The 19393-nt window shown below is 46.2% G+C and overlaps 3 protein-coding genes across 6 annotated transcripts; 2 read left to right on the top strand and 1 right to left on the bottom strand.

The window, feature by feature from the left end:
- Nucleotides 1-219: 219 nt before the first annotated feature.
- On the top strand, nucleotides 220-8327 carry pdzph1 (PDZ and pleckstrin homology domains 1). Its single transcript, XM_034601701.1, has 13 exons — nucleotides 220-309; nucleotides 1183-1265; nucleotides 2098-4026; nucleotides 4431-4610; nucleotides 4836-4997; nucleotides 5140-5241; nucleotides 5688-5798; nucleotides 6030-6208; nucleotides 6291-6448; nucleotides 7060-7102; nucleotides 7214-7400; nucleotides 7522-7657; nucleotides 8176-8327. The coding sequence occupies exons 2-13, from the start codon at nucleotides 1205-1207 to the stop codon at nucleotides 8273-8275; spliced, it is 3348 nt and encodes a 1115-aa protein (XP_034457592.1). The 5' UTR covers nucleotides 220-309; nucleotides 1183-1204; the 3' UTR covers nucleotides 8276-8327.
- Nucleotides 8328-9468: 1141 nt separating this feature from the next.
- macir (macrophage immunometabolism regulator) lies at nucleotides 9469-13864 on the bottom strand. 3 transcript variants are annotated; one of them, XR_004615587.1, is made up of 3 exons: nucleotides 13796-13857; nucleotides 11585-12289; nucleotides 9469-10234 (listed from the first exon to the last, which is right to left on the bottom strand). XR_004615587.1 is itself a non-coding variant. In XM_034601757.1 (2 exons), exon 2 carries the CDS (start codon nucleotides 12275-12277, stop codon nucleotides 11636-11638), a length of 642 nt encoding a protein of 213 aa, XP_034457648.1. In that variant the 5' UTR covers nucleotides 12278-12287; nucleotides 13794-13864; the 3' UTR covers nucleotides 11111-11635. The 3 variants fall into 3 exon arrangements, 2 of the variants coding, with proteins under 2 accessions (XP_034457648.1, XP_034457649.1); XM_034601757.1 differs by lacking the exon at nucleotides 9469-10234 and having other exon boundaries at nucleotides 11111-12287; nucleotides 13794-13864; XM_034601758.1 differs by lacking the exon at nucleotides 9469-10234 and having other exon boundaries at nucleotides 11111-12292; nucleotides 13799-13858.
- A 741-nt stretch (nucleotides 13865-14605) lies between these two features.
- Nucleotides 14606-19336, top strand: skp2 (S-phase kinase-associated protein 2, E3 ubiquitin protein ligase). Of its 2 annotated transcripts, none has more exons than XM_034601734.1 (10): nucleotides 14606-14751; nucleotides 15322-15566; nucleotides 15770-15816; nucleotides 16501-16644; nucleotides 16964-17098; nucleotides 17383-17481; nucleotides 17566-17693; nucleotides 17873-17924; nucleotides 18403-18510; nucleotides 18585-19336. In XM_034601734.1, the coding sequence occupies exons 2-10, from the start codon at nucleotides 15423-15425 to the stop codon at nucleotides 18805-18807; spliced, it is 1080 nt and encodes a 359-aa protein (XP_034457625.1). In that variant the 5' UTR covers nucleotides 14606-14751; nucleotides 15322-15422; the 3' UTR covers nucleotides 18808-19336. The 2 variants fall into 2 exon arrangements, with proteins under 2 accessions (XP_034457625.1, XP_034457624.1); XM_034601733.1 differs by having other exon boundaries at nucleotides 15705-15816.
- Nucleotides 19337-19393: the final 57 nt, after the last annotated feature.

Below are 19393 nucleotides of genomic sequence, written 5' to 3'. Positions count from 1 at the left end.
CTTTGTTTTACTCCTTTAACTTTGGTTTGGTTGAGAAATGTAATAATTCATTAAAAGTTCTCTTATTACAGTAATGAACCATATCAAACACGATTCAGATCAAAGCCTCATGATAGGCTGGATGTTTGGATGTGACTCGTCGCCATGGTGACTGAGTGAACGGGATGACATCACCAGTGGCTGATGGGATTAATGGTAATAAGCTGCTTTATGTTGAGAATAGAATCAATAAGAAGTGGAGCAGACGGCGTGGAGCCGCAGCAGCTGATCAGTCGACCTCGTTCTCTCCTGACGCACGTTTCACAAAAGGTACGTTTTCCTCTTTCTGTGTGTACGAATATTATTCAGCTTTTTAACATGTCAACAACATGTCAACAACATGTCAACAACAGTACATTAGTATGTAACCTGTCACCGGACTGATTTGTTCTCAATGTTTTTATTATTAAGAAGCAAATCAGAGAAATGTGAACTTCCTTCCTTGTGTTTTGGAAATCATGTTTTTTTTAATGAAAAGCATTAATGTAATTTTTGTAAATATTGTAATTATTTACGGTTTGTTTTGAAGGTCTCTCCGTAGTTTTGTTAAGTTTTGATGTTGTGGTGATAAATACAGAGATTTAAAGATTCTGTGTTTACGTCTGTGTGAGAATTTAACGTCAGTAGTTCTAATGTTCGTGTCGTCGTCGTTACTGTTGACGAACGTAGACGTGATGGTTTTACTCCGATATTTTAGTTTCTTGGTAGAAAATCTAACGTCCAAATAAAAGATGAGAAAAAAACAACTGGTGTTCATTTGATCATCAGGAAACGTCTGCATGTTCCTTCATGGTCCCTCATGTTCTCTCATGTTCCCTCATGTTCTCTCATGTTCCCTCATGTTCTCTCATGTTCCCTCATGTTCCCTCATGTTCCCTCATGGTCTCTCATGTTCCCTCATGATCCCTCATGTTCCTTCATGTTCCCTCATGATCCCTCATGTTCCTTCATGTTCCTTCATGTTCCCTCATGTTCCCTCATGATCCTTCATGTTCCCTCATGTTCCCTCATGATCCCTCATGTTCCCTCATGATCCTTCATGTTCCCTCATGATCCCTCATGTTCCCTCATGTTCCCTTTCTTCCCTTGAGACTCACTCTTTGTGCAGTTTGACAGCTCATGTTTATCTTCTGGTTCTGTCAGGTGACGTGAGGCCGATGTGAGGATGAGTAAGAGAGGGAGGAGGAGGAGCAGCCGGAGGAGGAAGAGCTCCAGCAGCAGCAAACGTGAGTCGCAGCTTTGCTCGTCGTGTGAGCTGAAGTTAATCCTGAGCTTAACTGAGTCACATTTTCCAAACCTGCTCGAGGGTTCCTCAGACCAGCAGAGTCTGAACCAGGGCCTTTATAACGTATTAGATTGTATTAGGTCCAAATACAGACTCTAATTCAAATGAATGAACCTGTCTTCTGTGTGATGACCAGCAGGGGGCGACTCCTCTGGTAGTTTCTATAGAAGTCTATAGAAAGTGACTTCTCACTTTATAACGTCAGGAAACATTCAGGAGTTTATGTCTCAGTCTCTAGTTTCAAGTCTTCTTCAAACAGCTGATGTTCATTTAGTGAATTATGATCATTTAGAGTCAAACAGACCATAAAGCACCGGATGTGTTGGGGGGGGGGTATACCACAGAGTGATTGACAGCTAGTACTGTCCAATGGGTGCAGGTGGCAGGTGTGGGTGGGCGTGTCCTCGAGCTTTCAGTCTGGCTCCACCCCCGCTCCTCCAAATATGGTTACTTCTATTTTTCAAAAACTAAGATGGCGCTGAACAAAATGTCAAACTGAGGCTTCAGATCCGCAGCTCACAAACCGACGGGTGACGTCACGGTGATGTTTGAAACTTCAGAAGTGTCACGCTGCCCCCCCCCCCCCCCTCTGTAGTCACAATACTGACAGATTACCACCAACGGCTTCTGAAACGAGAGTAACGGTGAAGCATCAAATCCATGTAACCGTCGATCAGGAGAGGGTTAGGATCCGGTCATGTGGTCGGAGGCTGCAGCCGTTTTCAAGTCTTCTTGAATTCAACGTATTTAACACAGTTTGTTGTTTCCTGCAGAGAGCGTCTCACCGTACATCTTTCACAAGCAGAACAAAAGCAACAGCGTCAGCTTCAAAGACGACGTCTTTGAAAAAGGTGAAACCGACTCGTTCCTCAGGGAAAACGTTCCGTCTGCATCTGAAGATGAAGAAAAATACAACAATTCTCCTCCAAAGGAGAAAAGGTTCAAACAAGATCATCACCTGAGTTCAAATCAAAGGAGCATTTATACCAAAACGACCGAGGACAAAGAGAAAGGAGTGAAGATCGTGACGTCTGTGTCCGTCAGCGACCTGGAAGATTCACCCCTCATCACGTTTCAGCAGTTACACCAACCCCTGTCTGAAAGTCCAACGCACTCCTCAACGCCAGTGACCAACATCATGAGAATCAACTGCAGCGGGTCCCAGGTCAAACTGGAAATTCAAGAAATTCTGCAGCTCAACACATCCGGCACCAAGACCACGTTTGTTTTTACGAATGACAAGAGGGACGTCGCTGAGACGAGCAGACGTGAGGAGACGTGGACTCCGAACAACAAAGCAGATAAAAACTACAGGTTTACTTTTGGCAGCTCGAGCAACAACATGGAGGAAGTTAGTGGTTCAAACTCCAAAATATGGGACGACTCAAGCTGCTGTCGATGCTGCGTCGGTCACAAACCAGACAAACCAACAGACTGTTGGTCAGTAAATCCTCCATCGAGTCCGCCGCTCCACGTCACAGCTCAGGAGAAGAGGCAGCGGTTTCACAAAAGCATGGATGCGTTCTGGGACATTCCTCCACCGCAGGAGTTTGCAGACGTTAAATACAACCCTCTGGACGACCTGACGCTCCGGCTGCAGTCCTGTGGGATCAGAACCCAGAGTCCTGCCCACCACCACCTGGGAGAGTCCGGCCTGGCACATCCAGCACCTTCTTTTGATCAGTTTTCAGATTCTGATAATTACGAGCCCATGTTCATGAGACCGTCTCTGTCCACCAACAGGTCCAGCTTCACCAAAGACTTCATCAGCTCCCAGAAGAGAAAATCCTGGATCAGAAACAACAGCATCGCCACCGTCCAACACAGAGCGTGTCCCTTACCACAGAAGAGGCGGCAGACGTTTCCTGGGACGTCAGAAGCTGTGGAGTTGATGCAGGACGATCTGCTGCTGCCCTACACCGAGTCGTTCTCCTCGTTGATCATGTGCTCGCGTCCTGTCCAATCAGAGGAGCTGGGGACGAGTCACCACGGCAACGACAAGGTCCCTGCATTTGGAATTGGAAATGATGGTTCTTCTAAACAAAGCAGCCATGAGGAGAAGCCACCACGGCTCAGTCCGTTCTGTTTGACGAGCTCTGAAGAAAATGCTGATGACGTGTTCGGTGTCGCTGGAGGACGAGGACACGGTGATGAAGACACGAGACAGGACTTCAAACAGAGCGTCTGCACAGACCGAGACAGTCTGGACACTGATGACTGTGACTGTAAAGTCGATCAAACTGAAGTCGCAGACAGTGGATTCGATCAGGACGTAGAATTTCCCGACTCAGAGAAGCTCTGTCAAAAAGCTCTTTCTATCCAGGTCATCCCTCCGTCCCGCAGCGGCTCAGAGGAACAGGTGCTGCAGATTCATCCCGTCAAGCTGGAGAATCAAGAGGACTCAGTGTCATCTTCACATTCGTCCTCAGTCACGACTCTGAGTGTCGGTGCACTACAGCAAAGATTCCTGCAGATGGACCTGAAGTCTTCACAGAGTGGGACGGAATCTAAACCAGCTGCTGAAGAAACAGGAAACACCTCCACGTGTCTGTCGCTGACATCCGAGGAGACGAAAGATCTGCAGCAGGACGCAGGACGAAGAGGAACCGAGGACAAAGCTGCTTCCTGTCCTGATGCAGAAATCTACGCCAAGGAGCAGCTGGGTAAAACCTACAAGGCCGAGAGACACAGGGTGTCCAGATGTGAGTCAAATTAAATGAGACATATTCTGTTCATCTTCAGGTTGATGATTTAATCAGTGTTGATACTGTCAAATGTTTTCATGCTCTAATGTTCAGAATCCCTTTCCTCAGACTGTCCCTCGCTGCAGCTCCTCTGTTCAGCCTCTGTCTCAAACACATGCTTTTAGCTCCTGTCCCTTTAAGACCCTCCTCCTGATTGGTCCGCTCTCACTTCACCTGGGTCACATTCGATCTCAGAATGTTTTGCCTCAGTTTCCGTGTCGAACGCATGTTTCCTCTAAACGTGTCAGAGCTGTACGACACATTAGAGGAAACAAACACTGAAAACACGTCATATGTTCTTTAATATTTGTCAACTGCTGAATTCAGGTTCACATGAAACTCATGTTCATCTTTATTTGCAGGTTCCATAGACACCAAAGAGCATCTGAGGCCTGTGATGCACAAGGAGGCCGAGGGCGGCGGCGGCGGCGGCGGCGGCGGCAGCGACCACTGGGCCAAGAGACGAAAGCTCTTTAAAGATAGTAAACAGTGGAGCTCCGCTGGAGGAAGCTCCATCACCAGTGATCTCACAGAGGAATCAGGTGACTCATATACACAGGATGCTGCCACCTGATTGGACGATAAGCTCATCGATGACCTCAGACCGTTGGTTTAACACCACGTCTTAAAAGACCTGAAAACACAAACAGGATTTGTATTGAACCAAATCACAACATACATGATCTCCAGGAACTTTACATATATATAATATTATAGTTCAACCAAAGCTAATCAGAATCTTTATGTTCTGTACTTTTACTTTCTAGTATCTGAGGACACTCGCTCTATGGACATGACGACTCGAGACAATGAGGACGGAGGTTTTTATATGGAGACGTTCCACTCGTCAGCGTGGATTTACCAAGGAGACCACGTGGATTCGGGAATTATTCCTCCGAGCCTCAACACCAGAACTCGAGCAGTTTCAAGTGAGCTGGACAAAAATAACTTTTACTCACCTGTGATCACAGAGAAGATTCATTTAGTATTAAAACTCTTCAATGGAAAATCAACTCATGGAATAAATACAATCCTGCACATTGAAGTAAATAAACACTTGTTGTCTTTCAGTTCGAGAGCGGACGGTCAGGATCAGTAAAGGAACAGGAGAGTATCCCTGGGGCTTTCGGATTCAGTTCTCTAAACCCATCGTGGTCACGGAGGTCGACACGAGTAAGTGAACTTTCACCGTCTCATCTTAAAGCAGCACACCGGCAGCAGCGCCCCCTACGTGTGGGGATTCATTCTGGTGGCCGCCCACAGTCTTTATTCTAATATCTAATATTTTGTTCTCGAAGCATTTTAGTTTTTTTGTTTGTCTGATGAGTCGGAGTCATGTGGAAAGTGACGTCTCTATAAAGACAATTTCAGATTTAAAATAATTTCCACTAAATGGTGACAGTGAAGCTTCCACACATTGTCCTGCTGCTTTCTCACATGGACTCACTCTGACATGTTACACACATTTTACAAGAGACACTGACTCAGACATTTGTTCTTACACAGAACCTGCAGAACATGTGAGGAACATGTGAGGAACATGTGAGGAACATGTGAGGAACATGTGAGGAACATGTGAGGAAACTTTAGCTCATGACAACAGTTTTCTTTGGTTTCAGACGGAGCCGCTGAAGAAGCCGGTCTGATGGTCGGAGATTTCGTCCTCGCTGTGAACGGGACGGATGTCACCAGCATCCCTCACTCGGAGGCGGCTGATTTGGCGCGACAAGGTGGGCCGTGTTCACACCTGGTGACGTCACCTCTGACAGTAGAAACATGTAAACTGTCGAGATGGCTGCGTTTCTACCCTGAGAGATTTTGGCTTCATTTCTGGACATTCGGAGGAAGTGGGGACGTCCATTTTATTTACAGTCTCTGTTTTAGACGTCTTAATGTGGAAAAAGTTTTTAAATCAGAATATTGAGTGAACAGATGTTAATGTAACATTGTTGATGTTTTAGGTCCAGATGTTCTCACACTGACCATCGGGTCAGACATCGCTTGTGCTCCTAACACCCCCCGGCCGGGGTGTCGGGGTTACCTTCACAAACGCACCCAGTCTGGTCTGATTAAAGGCTGGAGGAAGAGGTGGTTCGTTCTCTCACATGACTCCTGTCTTTACTACTACCGGCACAAACGGGTGAGCGGCGAGCAGGCGTCACCATCCGGCTCTCTACTTCCTGTAAAAAACACCTTGTGATGTAACTTCCTGTTGTCCACAGGATGAAGGAAAGAGACGAGCTCTGTCAGCGGTGAAGCTCGAGGGAGCCGAGGTCGGACAAGACGTTTCTCTGGGAAAACCCTTTGTGTTCAAATGTCGCCCCCTGTCTGTGAATCGAGTTTTCTTCTTCTGTGCTACGTCCAACCAGGAGATGAAAAGGTCAAACGCTCCAAACCGAAATATCTCTCCCACGTAGAGTCGCTGAGATCAGCTGACGAATGATTTCAATCTTTCAAATCCTTTGTTTTTATCCTTTTTGCAACATCTTTATTTCTTCCATTGTTTTATCATCGCACCAGCGACCCCCAGTGGCAGGAGGCTTCGTGTTTTCAGGTCGGCTTGTGAACACGATATCTCAACAACAACTTGAGGGTCAAAGGTCACAGTGACCTCATGAACCTGCTCTGAGGTGTTTTCAGTTCATTTCGTTTGAATCTCTGTTTTCACAGTTTTCTCTCGTACAAGACGCTGAAGTAACGACTCTTTAATAACTTTCATCTCTTTGAAGGCGTCGCCTTCGGTTCTGGGAAGTTTTCACAGGAATTTTGTCATTAAACGAAAATAAAGTCCAGTGAAGTCGCAGCTCTAGTTTTTATTAAGAATCCCTCCATGTGTTTGTTTTAAACAGCGGAGTAGAAATGTTTAACATCGATAATCATCTGTAAAAACTGATAAACTGATTGTCAGGGAAAAGCCTGAAGGTTCATTCCTACAGAAAATGTGTGAACTGTTTTAAACTTGTCATGTTAAATCTGTCTGTATGACTTCAGGTGGCTGGAAGCGATGGAGCGAGCGATTCATCCTATTGCACAGGTAACTTGATGTTACATTAAGAAGCTGCATGTTGTTGTGATATTTAACTCAGAGTCGTATTCACTCTCAGTTAGAAAATAAATAAAGACGAGGACTCGTCTCACGTTGTAGAACCACGTGTGGGTGGACGTCACCAGACACAACTCCAGTCTGCCCCCGCTGGCCATGAAGAACCCGGAGTGTCTCGGTTTGCTTCATAAAATGGACAAGAACAAAGACGTGTGGGCTCAACACTACTGCATCCTGAAGGACGGATGTCTCTACCTGTACAGCGGCATCCGAGCGACTCATGCCCACGGTACAGAGACGTGTCTCACTCTGTTCTAACTCTAAGATGAGAGGCACTTTGTCCTCACTGATGAATCTGGTGAATGTTGTGTGTATTTAATGGATCAGCTCACATCGTCCTCTGTCCTCAGGTGGCATCTACCTGCAGGGCTACACGGTTCGAGAGCAGCCGTACGGATCCAAGAAATCCACCATTGAGCTGAAACCTCCGTCTGAAGAGTTCAAGACGTTTCACCTCTGTTCCGAACATCCCAACGAGAACAAACGGTGAGGAGATCATGTGACTTTTACTAAGAGGCTGCAGGAAAAGTTCCAGAAAATGTCCAGAGCAACTGACTCGGATTTGTTCTCACAGACAGAACATGTGAGGAACATGTGAGGAACATGTGAGGAACATGTGAGGAACATGTCAGGCACATGTCAGGAACATGTCAGGCACATGTCAGGAACATGTCAGGAACATGTCAGGAACATGTCAGGCACATGTCAGGCACATGTCAGGAACATGTCAGGAACATGTCAGGAACATGTCAGGCACATGTCAGGAACATGTCAGGAACATGTCAGGAACATGTCAGGAACATGTCAGGCACATGTCAGGAACATGTCAGGAACACGTCAGGAACATGTCAGGCACATGTCAGGAACATGTCAGGAACATGTCAGGAACACGTCAGGAACACGTCAGGCACATGTCAGGAACACGTCAGGCACACGTCAGGAACACGTCAGTGGTTCAGTTCTAAAAAGAGCTCATGTTTATTAATGTGTGATTTTCTTTCCAGATGGATCCTTGCGATCAAAGCTTCGGTGAAGAAGTGGCTGCTGTTACATCAGGCTCTTCAGGATTCCATGAACCGCCCAGCAGAGGAAACCAGGATGTGAGAACAGGGACCAGGTCTGGACTCACAGGACCTGGACAGGTTCAACCTGCTGTTCATGGGTCAGGTTCTGCTGCTGCAGAGATTCAGACGTCACGTAGTCGTGTCCATTTGCCTCCTCGGTGAACGTGAGAAAAGAAGATGCTTTATATTTTGCACTTTAGTTTTCTGTTCCACTTTAATTTGGAGGCTTGCTCTTTTTCAGACTTTATCTTATAACCTTATGTTATGTACATTTTCATTTCCTTTTTACTTACATGTATATTTGCCATCGTGTCTTCTTCTTTTCCATGTTTCCTTTCTGAAATGATCCGTCTCTTTTTCTTTATTCCTCTTGTTCTATCACTTTATTTAACCAGTCACAGTTTGTTTTATACTGATTCTGTATTCATGTGTTTTTCTGCTGAACTGTAAACTCACACGAGAACACAAGCTTTTGATACTGTTATTATCTGCTGTCGAACAAATACAGTTATCAAAGTGTGTTAGTCAAATAAATTCTACAATCAAATCCTCAGTCTTAAATATATTCATCCATCTTCCTCCACGTATCTGAGGTCAGCAGGTTCATCAGCATCTTCCACTTCCTGGTGACGTGTTGCTCCTCCTCCTGGTTCATCCCCAGGCCTGATGGGACATGTCGTCCCTTCAGTGAGTTCTGGGTCCACCTCCGTCCCTAAATATCTTTCATTGGGGCGCCGCCATCTTGCGCTGTTAAGGTCATTTGCAGTCGGTCTGTTCAGTTGTGATCGTGGAGCGGAGCCGTGGTATCGAGGTCCAGTGAAGGGACCAATCAGGAGTCAGTCTCAGCTGTCAATCATGACGTCTCCGCCTGTTTTCACATCATCAAATAACTGATTCAAACCAAGAGATAAGAACGACCTGAAATGACAGAAACCATCTTTGACAAACATTTATTTGAGTTTGATTTTGTTCCATGTCCCATCTGCTAACATGGAGGAGGTTTATGATTATACTGCAGACAGACACCAGGGGGCGATCAAAATACTTTGGCTTCATACGTGGCAGCCGTCATGTCGTCCATCTTTATTAAGTCTGTGGATTACAGACAGAATGAAGTATGAACAGATCAATAACTAAATGTTCTATTGATGAACTGATCCATGTGATGCACTCATGTTAATTATCATCACTTTTAATGTCAAACTTCATATAAAGTCCAAGTGGATGAAGATGTGTTTGAAAGAAGCTTTAATGGTCTTAACAGTCATTGGTTAACATCAAGCGTACAAGTTGAGTTTGGCTTCAGGAATCGATAGAAGTGCATAAGAGTGAGTTTACAAACAGGAGTGAAACAGTGAGTTCAGCCCCGAAGCTTCAACGGGTCTGAAACCCAAAGAACTGATGAACGGGATCGGTTCAACGTTTAAATTAGGACTGAATTCAGTGCCAGATTTAGATTTATATGGGAAACACAGACCGCAGCAGAAGCTTGTTGTAATTTAATGAATCAGAATAAATAGAAAAGATAAGTTGAACACAATCTAAATCTTTCTCATCCTAAAAGCACTGAAACTATTGTTGTAAAACATTTATTTAACGTCTACTTACAGCAGCCGGCCACCAGGGGGCAGACCAGAGGATTTGGTTTTACTGAGCCGTGATGTCGTCCATCTTTATTCAAACACGTGTGGATCTGAGCTGAGACAACAAACTGTTCCTGTTGAACTCCGGTCAACAGTTTTCTATTTTAAATTCTTGACATAGACTTTAGTGTAACAGAGTGAAGCTCAGGGGCTGAACATACTGATCACAGAACTGTAAGTGTGTTCACATGGCTTCTTTATGTACAGTATTGCAGCGTTGACTGTGAACACCCAGCTGGTGGCGCGTGGGGATGAGATCAAGGTGCACTGACGTTTCCAGTCGACGTCCAACAGTGCAATCAGGTGCAGAAACTGGTTTTCTGCTGTAGAGGCATCGGGAACACATCAGTTACCAGCTGTAAGGGGAACACACACACTCAGTAAAAAGACAAGGTAAAAAACCAGAGATCATGGTTCTGTAAAGCCGACATGTTTCCAACCAGCCAATAAACAGGAGCAGAAAAAGACTGAAGTGATACTCCGGGGGGAGAGGAGGCAATCGCCATGGTAACTAGCCTCCATGCTCTGTGACTCAAGGTCGAACTTAAAGCATCACTATGTGACTGAGACCGATCAACAGCGCCCTCTGCAGCCACACGCTGGTGCTGCTTCATTCGGTTGGTTTTGAAACAATCTTCAACATGTAGACTTCATTTCAAAGGACGTAAACGGCCGGCGCTCTACATGGACGCAGGACGCAGGACGCACGGGGCGGCCATGATGCGTAAGGGAGAGTATCTCTGACGACACGTCATCGCTGAGTTCAGGGTCTGATTCCGATTTAAAGTCACAATATGTAACTATCGAACTCAACAGCGGTTAATGCCATCGACAAGCATTTCACGTGTGGCCGTGACACGACCGCGCCTCCACTGACCGGCTGTAAGAGACAAAGGGAAAAACCCACGGCCGTCTTTTTGTGATCAAATATTAAATTCAGTCTCAGAAGACGGATTCTCTCGCCCACGTTCGGAGCGTAACATGGACGCGTGGTCCAAGGAGCCGATGACGTAATATAACATTATCTCTAACACTTGTCTCATGCTATCAGGTGAAGTCGAAGAAAGCAGAGACTGCCATACATTTAACAAATGAAGGAACCACTGGAACATGTGGACAGAGGGAATAATTATAGTAATTATAAATGTCATGTATTAGTATTCGGATACTTTAATAACCTCACCTTTACTAAACAGATTTAAATGGAGCATCACTCAGTTTTTTTCCACTTGCCAATTTGATGACGAATATAAAGTTTGAAATCACACTGATATTAACCAACAGCATAAAAGAGCAATAAATAAATAAGCAACATACTAAAATGATCATCCTGCTAAAGTCACACTCGTCTGCAGAAACAGAAAATCACAGAACCTCCATCAACACGAGTCGTCAGAGAGACGCTCTGATTGGCCTGAACGGTGCAGTTTAAAGCTGATCCTGTGTGATATGTGCTTTTCTCAGCCGAGTGCGTCACCGACCACAAACACACAACACTGTCAATAAATAGGTTCACTAGTTATTGCTAAGTTTATATGATTCACATTTTTTAAACCTCATTACAATGTGAGGACTAATTGGAGGATTTTCTTCACGACGTTATGTGTACAAGGTAAAATCCCCAGTTAATAATATAACAAGATTATCAGACTTCTTAAAGAACTGTTAGTAATCGGAGTACAAACAAGCCGAGCTGGAAATAGCACCTAAAACCCTGCAGGGCGGAGGACGCCTGAAAAAAAGCCTCCGCTGTGCTTTCATGTCTTGTTCCGGGTGAACACGCGCTCCCCTCGCAGGGTGAGGTGCTGCAGCTGGTACTGCAACACCTCCGTGTCCGAGGACTCTTTGATACTGATCTTGTCCAGGTTGAGGTAGTCCAGAGACTTGGACTGAGCCCCCGTGCCCTTGAGCAGACACAGAGGTAGTGGAGCGTGCAGACTCCTCCCAGGTTCCCCATGAGCCAGGGACCGGAGGAAGGTGTCGCTCGAGCTGGGCATACGCCTCCGCCTCCGCCCGTTGGCAGCAGGGATGTCGTAGGGTTGATAGTAGCGGCTCTTCCCTTTGAAGATTCGTGCTGACCGGTGGACGCCCAAGTCCCCCGACTTGAGGGCGGTGCTCTTGGTGGGGCTGGTCACAGCTTCCGACACAGAGCCCTTCTCTGGAGCGCCTTCCGACCACTCGTGGGCCAGTTTGAGCAGCTCCTCGCCGGTGGTGAAGCCCACCAGGTAGTTTGAGTCCATGTGCAGGATCTGGTATCCTGCTACCGTTCCTCTGATGGGGGAACATGGCGTGCTGGCGCAGCGAGGTCGCTCTGCCTCTGGCTTTAATGTGGCCTTGATCTCAGCTGCTGGACAAATGGAGACACGGGTCCTGGACACTCCACTGATATCCATTTCCATCTTTACAGACATGTCCTGAGTGAAGAGAGAAACATCATGTGAGTCGCTCATGTGTCAACACTCAGTGACCGTCAGGTACAAGCTGCTCCTAAACGTCCAGGTCCGTCCAGGCTGGACAAAACCTCACGCTCTCTAAACGCACATGTACTTCGATGCTAGGTGCAATCGGAACAACGTCAGTATTTGACCTGTTCACCTTCACTCTCCTTATTCCACAGAACCACAGTTATTCATAACAACAGAATGAATTTCATTTCATCAAGCAGAACATAAAATCTGTTTTTATGCAGATGACACCCTAGCGTCCGAGTGCAACATGCTACATGCAGCGACCTGCAAAACTACAAAACCACCTCTGGTCTGTAGCTACACAATAACAAAGCAGCCTACACGCCCACCTGCACCCATAGGACGGTACTAGCTGTCAATCACTCTGTGGTACCCCCCCCCCAACACATCCGGTGCTTTATGGTCTGTTTGACTCTAAATGATCATAATTCACTAAATGAACATCAGCTGTTTGAAGAAGACTAGAAACTAGAGACTGAGACAGAAACTCCTGAATGTTTCCTGACGTTATAAAGTGAGAAGTCACTTTCTGTAGACTTCTATAGAAACTACCAGAGGAGTCGCCCCCTGCTGGTCACTACACAGAAGACAGGTTTCAGCTACAGTTATAAACAGTGTGTGACAGTAAATCTCAGTTAATGAAGCAGCTGCTGATGAACTGACTTCCATCTTCTTTAATGTCTTTTGTTCATTTAGCGTCTCTTTCACTGCTGCTGTGGTTTGGTGGAGATTTATATTTTATAAGTATTTAATATTTTAATGTAAAAAAAAACATGGAACACAAACAGTGTTTTCTTTGTTTCAGCATCAGAGGAACCAGACGAGCGAGCCTCAGACCGGCTGCAGAGACCGAGCCGAGCCGAGCCGAGCCAGAACAGGCCTCACACACACACACACACACACACACACACACACACACACACACACACACACACACACACACACACACACACACACGAGGCGTGATGCTGCGTTTAATGTCGCGGTTCTCGGTGCGGACGAGGGGAAGATGGCTGAGCTACAGGCCCGGACCAGCCTCCCTCCGCCCGGACACACGGACCAGCACCGGGCCTGCTCCCGGTCCACCGGGTTCTCACAGCATTTAAAACACGATGTCAAGATGAGACCGGACTGAGGAGGAGGAGGAGGAGGAGGAGGAGGAGGAAGAGGAGGGGGGGGGGGGGACGATGATGAAGAGAATAAAGAGGATAAAGATGATACAGACAATAAATATAATAAAGAGAATAACGAGAAGAATGAGAAGAACGAGAAGAACGAGAAGAACGACAATAAAGAGAATAAAGAGAATTAAGATGATAAATATATTTAATATAATAAAGAGAATACAGAGAATAAAGATGATAAAGATGATAAATATAAAGATAATAAAGATAATTCTTCATCTTCCATTCAAAACAAGTGGAATAACACAGACGTGATAAATAATCGAACCTGTTTGTTGCGGATGATCCGATGTTCCACCTTCTGCTGTTCGACTCAGACTCCGCCCCCTCACCGGCTTCCGTCAACAGACGCGAAACTACACTTCCGGTCTGAGGCTTTTATTATTAAGAGCTATGTGGTCATCATAACCAGATTTTAATTTATATTAATCTGTTTATAACATAAAAAATCAGGTTATAATTTATATTAATCTAGTTATTATATAAATAATACATTTATATGAATCTCGTTATAACAAAATAATTGTATAGAATATAATAAATTGATTCAAAACACACATAATTCATGAGTAAATCATAATATTATAGGAATAATTCCTAATTTAGTGAGAAACTGTATTTAATATTTAATATTGGTAGCAAAATATTAAAGTTATTGATGAAAGAAAGAAAGATTTTCAAAGTGAAGTATCATCAGTCCATAACTATCAGTCCTCCCATCAGGCTCCGTCTGTATGTACAGTGTCAGTAGAAACCTTTAATATAAGGATTTAAAAATCCTTATTAAACAGTTTATAATAAACATCGTTATATAAACAGTCTATAATAATAATCTTCATATAAACAGTCTATAATAATAATCTTCATATAAACAGTCTATAATAATAATCCTTATATAAACAGTCTATAATAATAATCTTCATATAAACAGTCTATAATAATAATCCTTATATAAACAGTCTATAATAATAATCCTTATATAAACAGTCTATAATAATAATCCTTATATAAACAGTCTATAATAAAAACAGCTGTGAACATAAATATTTTGGGCAATGCCGCTTTAAGAGGATGTGACGTCAGACGCACGACGTGCTGACGCTTCAGTGACGTGGACGCGCAGCGCGCCTTGGTTTAAAGTCCCGGGAACAGAAACCGGCGGAGGAGTCGGTGACACGTTGAGAGACCGGGGACAGAGACCGGGGACATGTCCACAGACAGGTACGGTACCGAGCCACGTCACAGCCGGTTAGCGGGACGGTAAATGAACCGCGAGCGGGAGAAGCTGAGCTCAGAGCGCGTTTCTGTAGGGGAGCTAACAGGAAGCTAACAGGAGGCTAACAGGAAGCTAACACTCTTCATCTTCTTCACCGTCATCACACTCTGTTTGTTTGTTTGTTTGTTTGTTTGTTTGTTTGTTTGTTTGTTTGTTTGTTTGTTTGTTTGTTTACTCTCTGCTCGTCCAACCGGAAGCAGCTTTACTCTAATAACACAACTGATCGATGATACCGCGCGTTCATGTGATCCAGGCCTCGGGTCCGAGCCGCGTTCCCGCGCAGTGAACTGAGCCTGCGATCAACACCAGTTCAAATGGAACTTTATTTAAACCTTAGATATGATGAACAAGGAACTGTGTGTGTGTGTGTGTGTGTGTGTGTGTGTGTGTGTGTGTGTGTGTGTGTGTGTGTGTGAGTGTGTGTGTGTGTGAGACTTTAGAGTTTGTGCGGGTACACAGTGTGTGTCCTCTCCACAGTTGTCATCCTGAGGTGTTTGATGTGTCTTTTTTCCCAGCATGCCTCTGCAGGACCTGCCCTGCCTCAGTCTTCAGGGCTCCATGTTGTGTCAGAGGACGAACAAGCGCAGGTCCAGATGTGGAGTGAGCGAGGGCCTGGATGCAGAGTGCACCCCCACAGAGCTCATCCAGCTGTGCTCCCCCCGACACAAGCTGCAGCGGCTCTGCAGCAAAGATAAAGAGAACGACTGTGGACCCTTCGTCCTGGCTCGGAGGTCGAGGAGGAAGAAGGAGTCTTCTTCAGGTGGGAAACCTCTCTGAGCCCGTTCACACCTGCTGATGACGTCCTGAGATCCGACCATGTTGCATCACAAGCCCTTCTCCTCCTCTGGTGTGGGCGGCGGCAGCAGCAGCTCGTAACCTTTGTCTTTCTCCTCAACAGGAATTTCATGGGACCATTTACCAGACGAGCTGCTTCTCAAGATCCTGCTCTACCTCCCTCTGCAGGAGCTGCTCAGGATGTCCACTGTCTGCAAGCGCTGGCACCGATTAGTGTGAGTCTCAGGTTCTGCTCCATTCTGCAAGTAATGACCCAAACTGAACTCCACACACTTTCCTGAAATATTCCAGAGTGAGAATGTAAACGTCAGAGTCATTTTCTGGATCTTCTCCTGCAGCCTCCTAGTAAAATGTGTGTAACATGTCAGAGTGAGTCCATGTGAGGAGACAGCAGGACAATGTGTGGAAGCTTCCCAGAGAGCGAGTGGACGTGTTGATGAGGTTTCTAACACGTGACGGACGTGAAACTGGAAGAACACAAACATCTCAGGATGAAGAAGAGGAGCCGTACACGTAGAAGACGAAGACGTCCACTTGGACAGACGAGGAGGTTCCAGATCTTTTGGTGATGAGGCCCGACGCCGGTGTGGATGAGCTGTAAACAACAACACTGATCTTTCCACAGCAGAGTTTATACGTCATGTCCGGCCTCCTGCTGCTCTACAGGCTCCGCCCCTGCTGCTCTACAGGCTCCGCCCCTCGCCTGGATGTTCCCACATGTTCCTGTTTGAACAAGTCGGACCCGACAACCTGCTGCTGCTGCTTCACAGACACCAACTACACAACACGTCCAGACTCTATCTTCCACACATTGTCTCCATGCTGTGTCACTACTGTGTAATAAACCTTCACCTCATATCCGAGTGTTTGACGATGTCCTGCCTGTGTTTGTGACGCAGGTTTGACGAGTCTCTGTGGCACAGCGTGGATCTGGAGGGCTTGACTCACGGGGGAGCGGCGCTGCAACAGGTTCTGAACACCGGCGTCCGCAGGCTGCGCTGCCCTCGCTCCTTCGTGGAAGATCTTCTCTTCACAGCCTCCGGGTGCGTCCAGCAGAGAGAGACGCTTGGTCCTGATTTTATTCTGGTCCAACACATCATGTTTGTTCCTCTGTATTCTTGACATAAGTTGCTACCAACTGAATGTCCTGATTCACGGGTCTTTTAATGCACCGTTGAATACGTTGTTAATAGTTTTATGATGCTGCAGCTTCATTTCTGTTTTCAAACATCTTCCTTCTAAGGTCTTTTGTGTGAACCATTTCCCATTTCATCGCCCTCCTCCCGGCTGCTAATGCCGTGTTTTAAAGAACGTAGGAGAACCTGGTGTTAACGTCTCCTTCCCGTCTCTTCCCTGGTTCAGCCCGCTGCAGATCGTTCAGTTGGACCTGTCCAGTTCCATCATCCCCACCTCCGCTCTAGAGAGCGTCGTCTGTCAGTGCAGGATGTTGGAGTATCTGAGTCTGGAGGGGCTGCAGCTCTCAGACGCCATCATCAAGTAAGAGTTCCACTAACTCCTCGTCAGAGCCCGAGCGGTTCATCGGTTCATTAAACACATTTCACTGTCTGTTTATGTTGCTGATGTGAAAAACACTGCAGAAGAGATGTTTATCTTCTTAATTCAATTTCTCTATATTTGTGTCTTTCTTCTATTCGTAGTTAAAGAAACTCCCTAATAACTGTGTTTGGTTGCATATCGGGCTCGACTCAGTCATCAGTTCCTCTGTTGTGTTCAGTGAGTTTAAGTCGTGGAGGATTTCTGACGTGGTCTTTGTCTCTCAGCTCTCTGGCGATGAACGTGAACCTGCTGCAGCTCAACCTGAGCGGCTGCTCCGGCTTCTCTGCTGCCGCTCTGGCCGACATGTTCACATCCTGCTGCAGGTCAGCGGCTCGCGCTCCGTGGAAACCCTGACAACACGTCAGCTCTGTGTTTATTAAAGTCACGTGTTCTTTCCTTCTGCGCAGGATCGAGCAGCTGAACCTCTCGTGGTGTGAATTCACCAGCGACCACGTGAAGAGTGTCGTCAATAACCTGGGCTCCAGTGTCACTCACCTCAACCTCAGTGGTTACAGAGAAAGTCTCTCGCTCGACGGTGAGTGAACAAGTTCAACTACAGAAGAACCACAGGCCCCAGAATGTGAATCAGCCTTTTGACTTGTTGTGTTTCCGTGCAACCTGCTTCCAGCATGTGGCTCACGGGAGGTTGTCATGACGATACTGCAGCAGTGGTCACATTGAGGTCTAACCTCACACTCGTATATTTCTCAACAGATGTGAAGGTGCTGGTGGGGAGATGTCCTCAAATTCAGACTTTAGATTTAAGGTAAGAGCTAAAACCTCCGACGCCACCATCTTGTGGTGATGGTGTCATGTGGAGTCTCGTAGTGACCGTGGAGCAGAGCCGTGATATCGAGCTCCTGCTGATTCCTGCGCTCCATAAGTTTGGGAGTTGGGTTTTCATAAGTATCGATACTTCGGTACCATGTGTTTTAAAACAATAAAATCTGCATTAATTCACTTTCAATAGAATCAAAGTACCGAAGCAGATCTTTCAACTCAAGGCCTCGTTACAGAAAAGTCCACAGATACTCGACCTGTGTTGTTTTACTGGTCTGGCCACGGTTCCCGTCTCCATCCGTTCCTTGTGTTCATGTTAATAAACCAATAAAATGTTTAACATGTATTCACCGTCTCCTCTGTGGTTTGGTCCTTGAACGCATCACAAGTGGTTGAAGTTCTGGAGCCGTGTTCGTTTGGTGTCTGATTGAAATGACATTAACGTGTCTGAGTCTCTGTTTCAGCGACAGCACTCTGCTGATGGCCGACAGCTTCCCTGTGCTCGCTCAGCTCAAGTATCTGCTGCATCTGTCCCTGAGTCGCTGTTACCACATTCACCTCGCCGCGCTCACGTGAGTCCCCCCCCCACTGCCGTCACTGAGCCACTGAGCCGAGAACCAGAATCTAACCTGTGTCCATCCTGCAGGGACCTGGGGAAGACGTTCCCCCTGCTCGGCCTCCTGGACGTCTTTGGCCTGGTACACGACGGCCACCTGCCGTCTCTGAAGAAAGAGCTGCCGCGCGTCAGCATCAACTCCAGGCCTTTCTCCAGCACCGCCCGGCCCACGCCCAGCAGCAGGCTGGCCGGCTCCCTCAGCGAGCGCACCATGTGGAGCAGCATGTGTCGGCTGAGGTTCAGGGCGCAGTGATCCCGTCCTCTGGGTCAGTTTGACGCAGCAGTATTTCCACACAGGGAGTCCAGCCTGATGTGACGGAGCAGTTTGCCCGACGTTAACGGTGCTAAAGGTCACAGACTGGACCACGGCGCTGAGTGCTGACCACGCCGGCGCAGGGAGAAACGCCTTTATCCAGGAACGTCGAACCCGTTGGTGTTTTAATGAGTTAACAGAAAGTTTTATGAATGTTTGGGACGGTTGAAGCCTCAGACGAGTTCATGTGATGATGACATCAGGAGAGCGGGTTCATCAGAATAGTTTTTTAATGTGAAATGATGTTTGATCTGTGGATTTTCTTAATGGTGCTCACTGTTGTAAAGATGTAGCTGAACTGTTTGTGATCATTCATGTACGTTTCACCCTTCAGGGGATTTTATGATCATCTCATTATGTCAGTGGAGTTTTGCTCCACTTTACCATTTCATTCAAAACTCCTGCAGTGAAATCAATGAAAGTTTTAACTTGTAAACTGTTCATTTGAAGTAAATCACTGAATTACACTAAAACCTTCTCTGTTCTCATAAAACATAAATATCACTGTGTATTAATAAGTAAATAG

This window comes from Hippoglossus hippoglossus, chromosome 12 (genome assembly GCF_009819705.1).
Source record: "Hippoglossus hippoglossus isolate fHipHip1 chromosome 12, fHipHip1.pri, whole genome shotgun sequence".
Classification (NCBI taxonomy): domain Eukaryota; kingdom Metazoa; phylum Chordata; class Actinopteri; order Pleuronectiformes; family Pleuronectidae; genus Hippoglossus; species Hippoglossus hippoglossus.
Note: the sequence above shows the minus strand (reverse complement) of the source record. Positions and strands in the feature narration are given on the sequence as shown.

Bases quoted from the DNA above. Each gene is read 5' to 3' on its own strand.
- pdzph1 (XM_034601701.1), top strand. From the start codon at position 1,205: ATGAGTAAGAGAGGGAGGAGGAGGAGCAGCCGGAGGAGGAAGAGCTCC. The intron at 4,027-4,430 runs GTGAGTCAAATT...CTTTATTTGCAG, and splicing joins GAGACACAGGGTGTCCAGAT to GTTCCATAGACACCAAAGAG. The intron at 6,449-7,059 runs GTCAAACGCTCC...GTATGACTTCAG, and splicing joins TCCAACCAGGAGATGAAAAG to GTGGCTGGAAGCGATGGAGC.
- macir (XM_034601758.1), bottom strand. From the start codon at position 12,289: ATGTCTGTAAAGATGGAAATGGATATCAGTGGAGTGTCCAGGACCCGT.
- skp2 (XM_034601733.1), top strand. The intron at 15,567-15,704 runs GTGGGAAACCTC...TCTCCTCAACAG, and splicing joins GAAGAAGGAGTCTTCTTCAG to GAATTTCATGGGACCATTTA. The intron at 17,694-17,872 runs GTGAGTGAACAA...ATTTCTCAACAG, and splicing joins AGAAAGTCTCTCGCTCGACG to ATGTGAAGGTGCTGGTGGGG.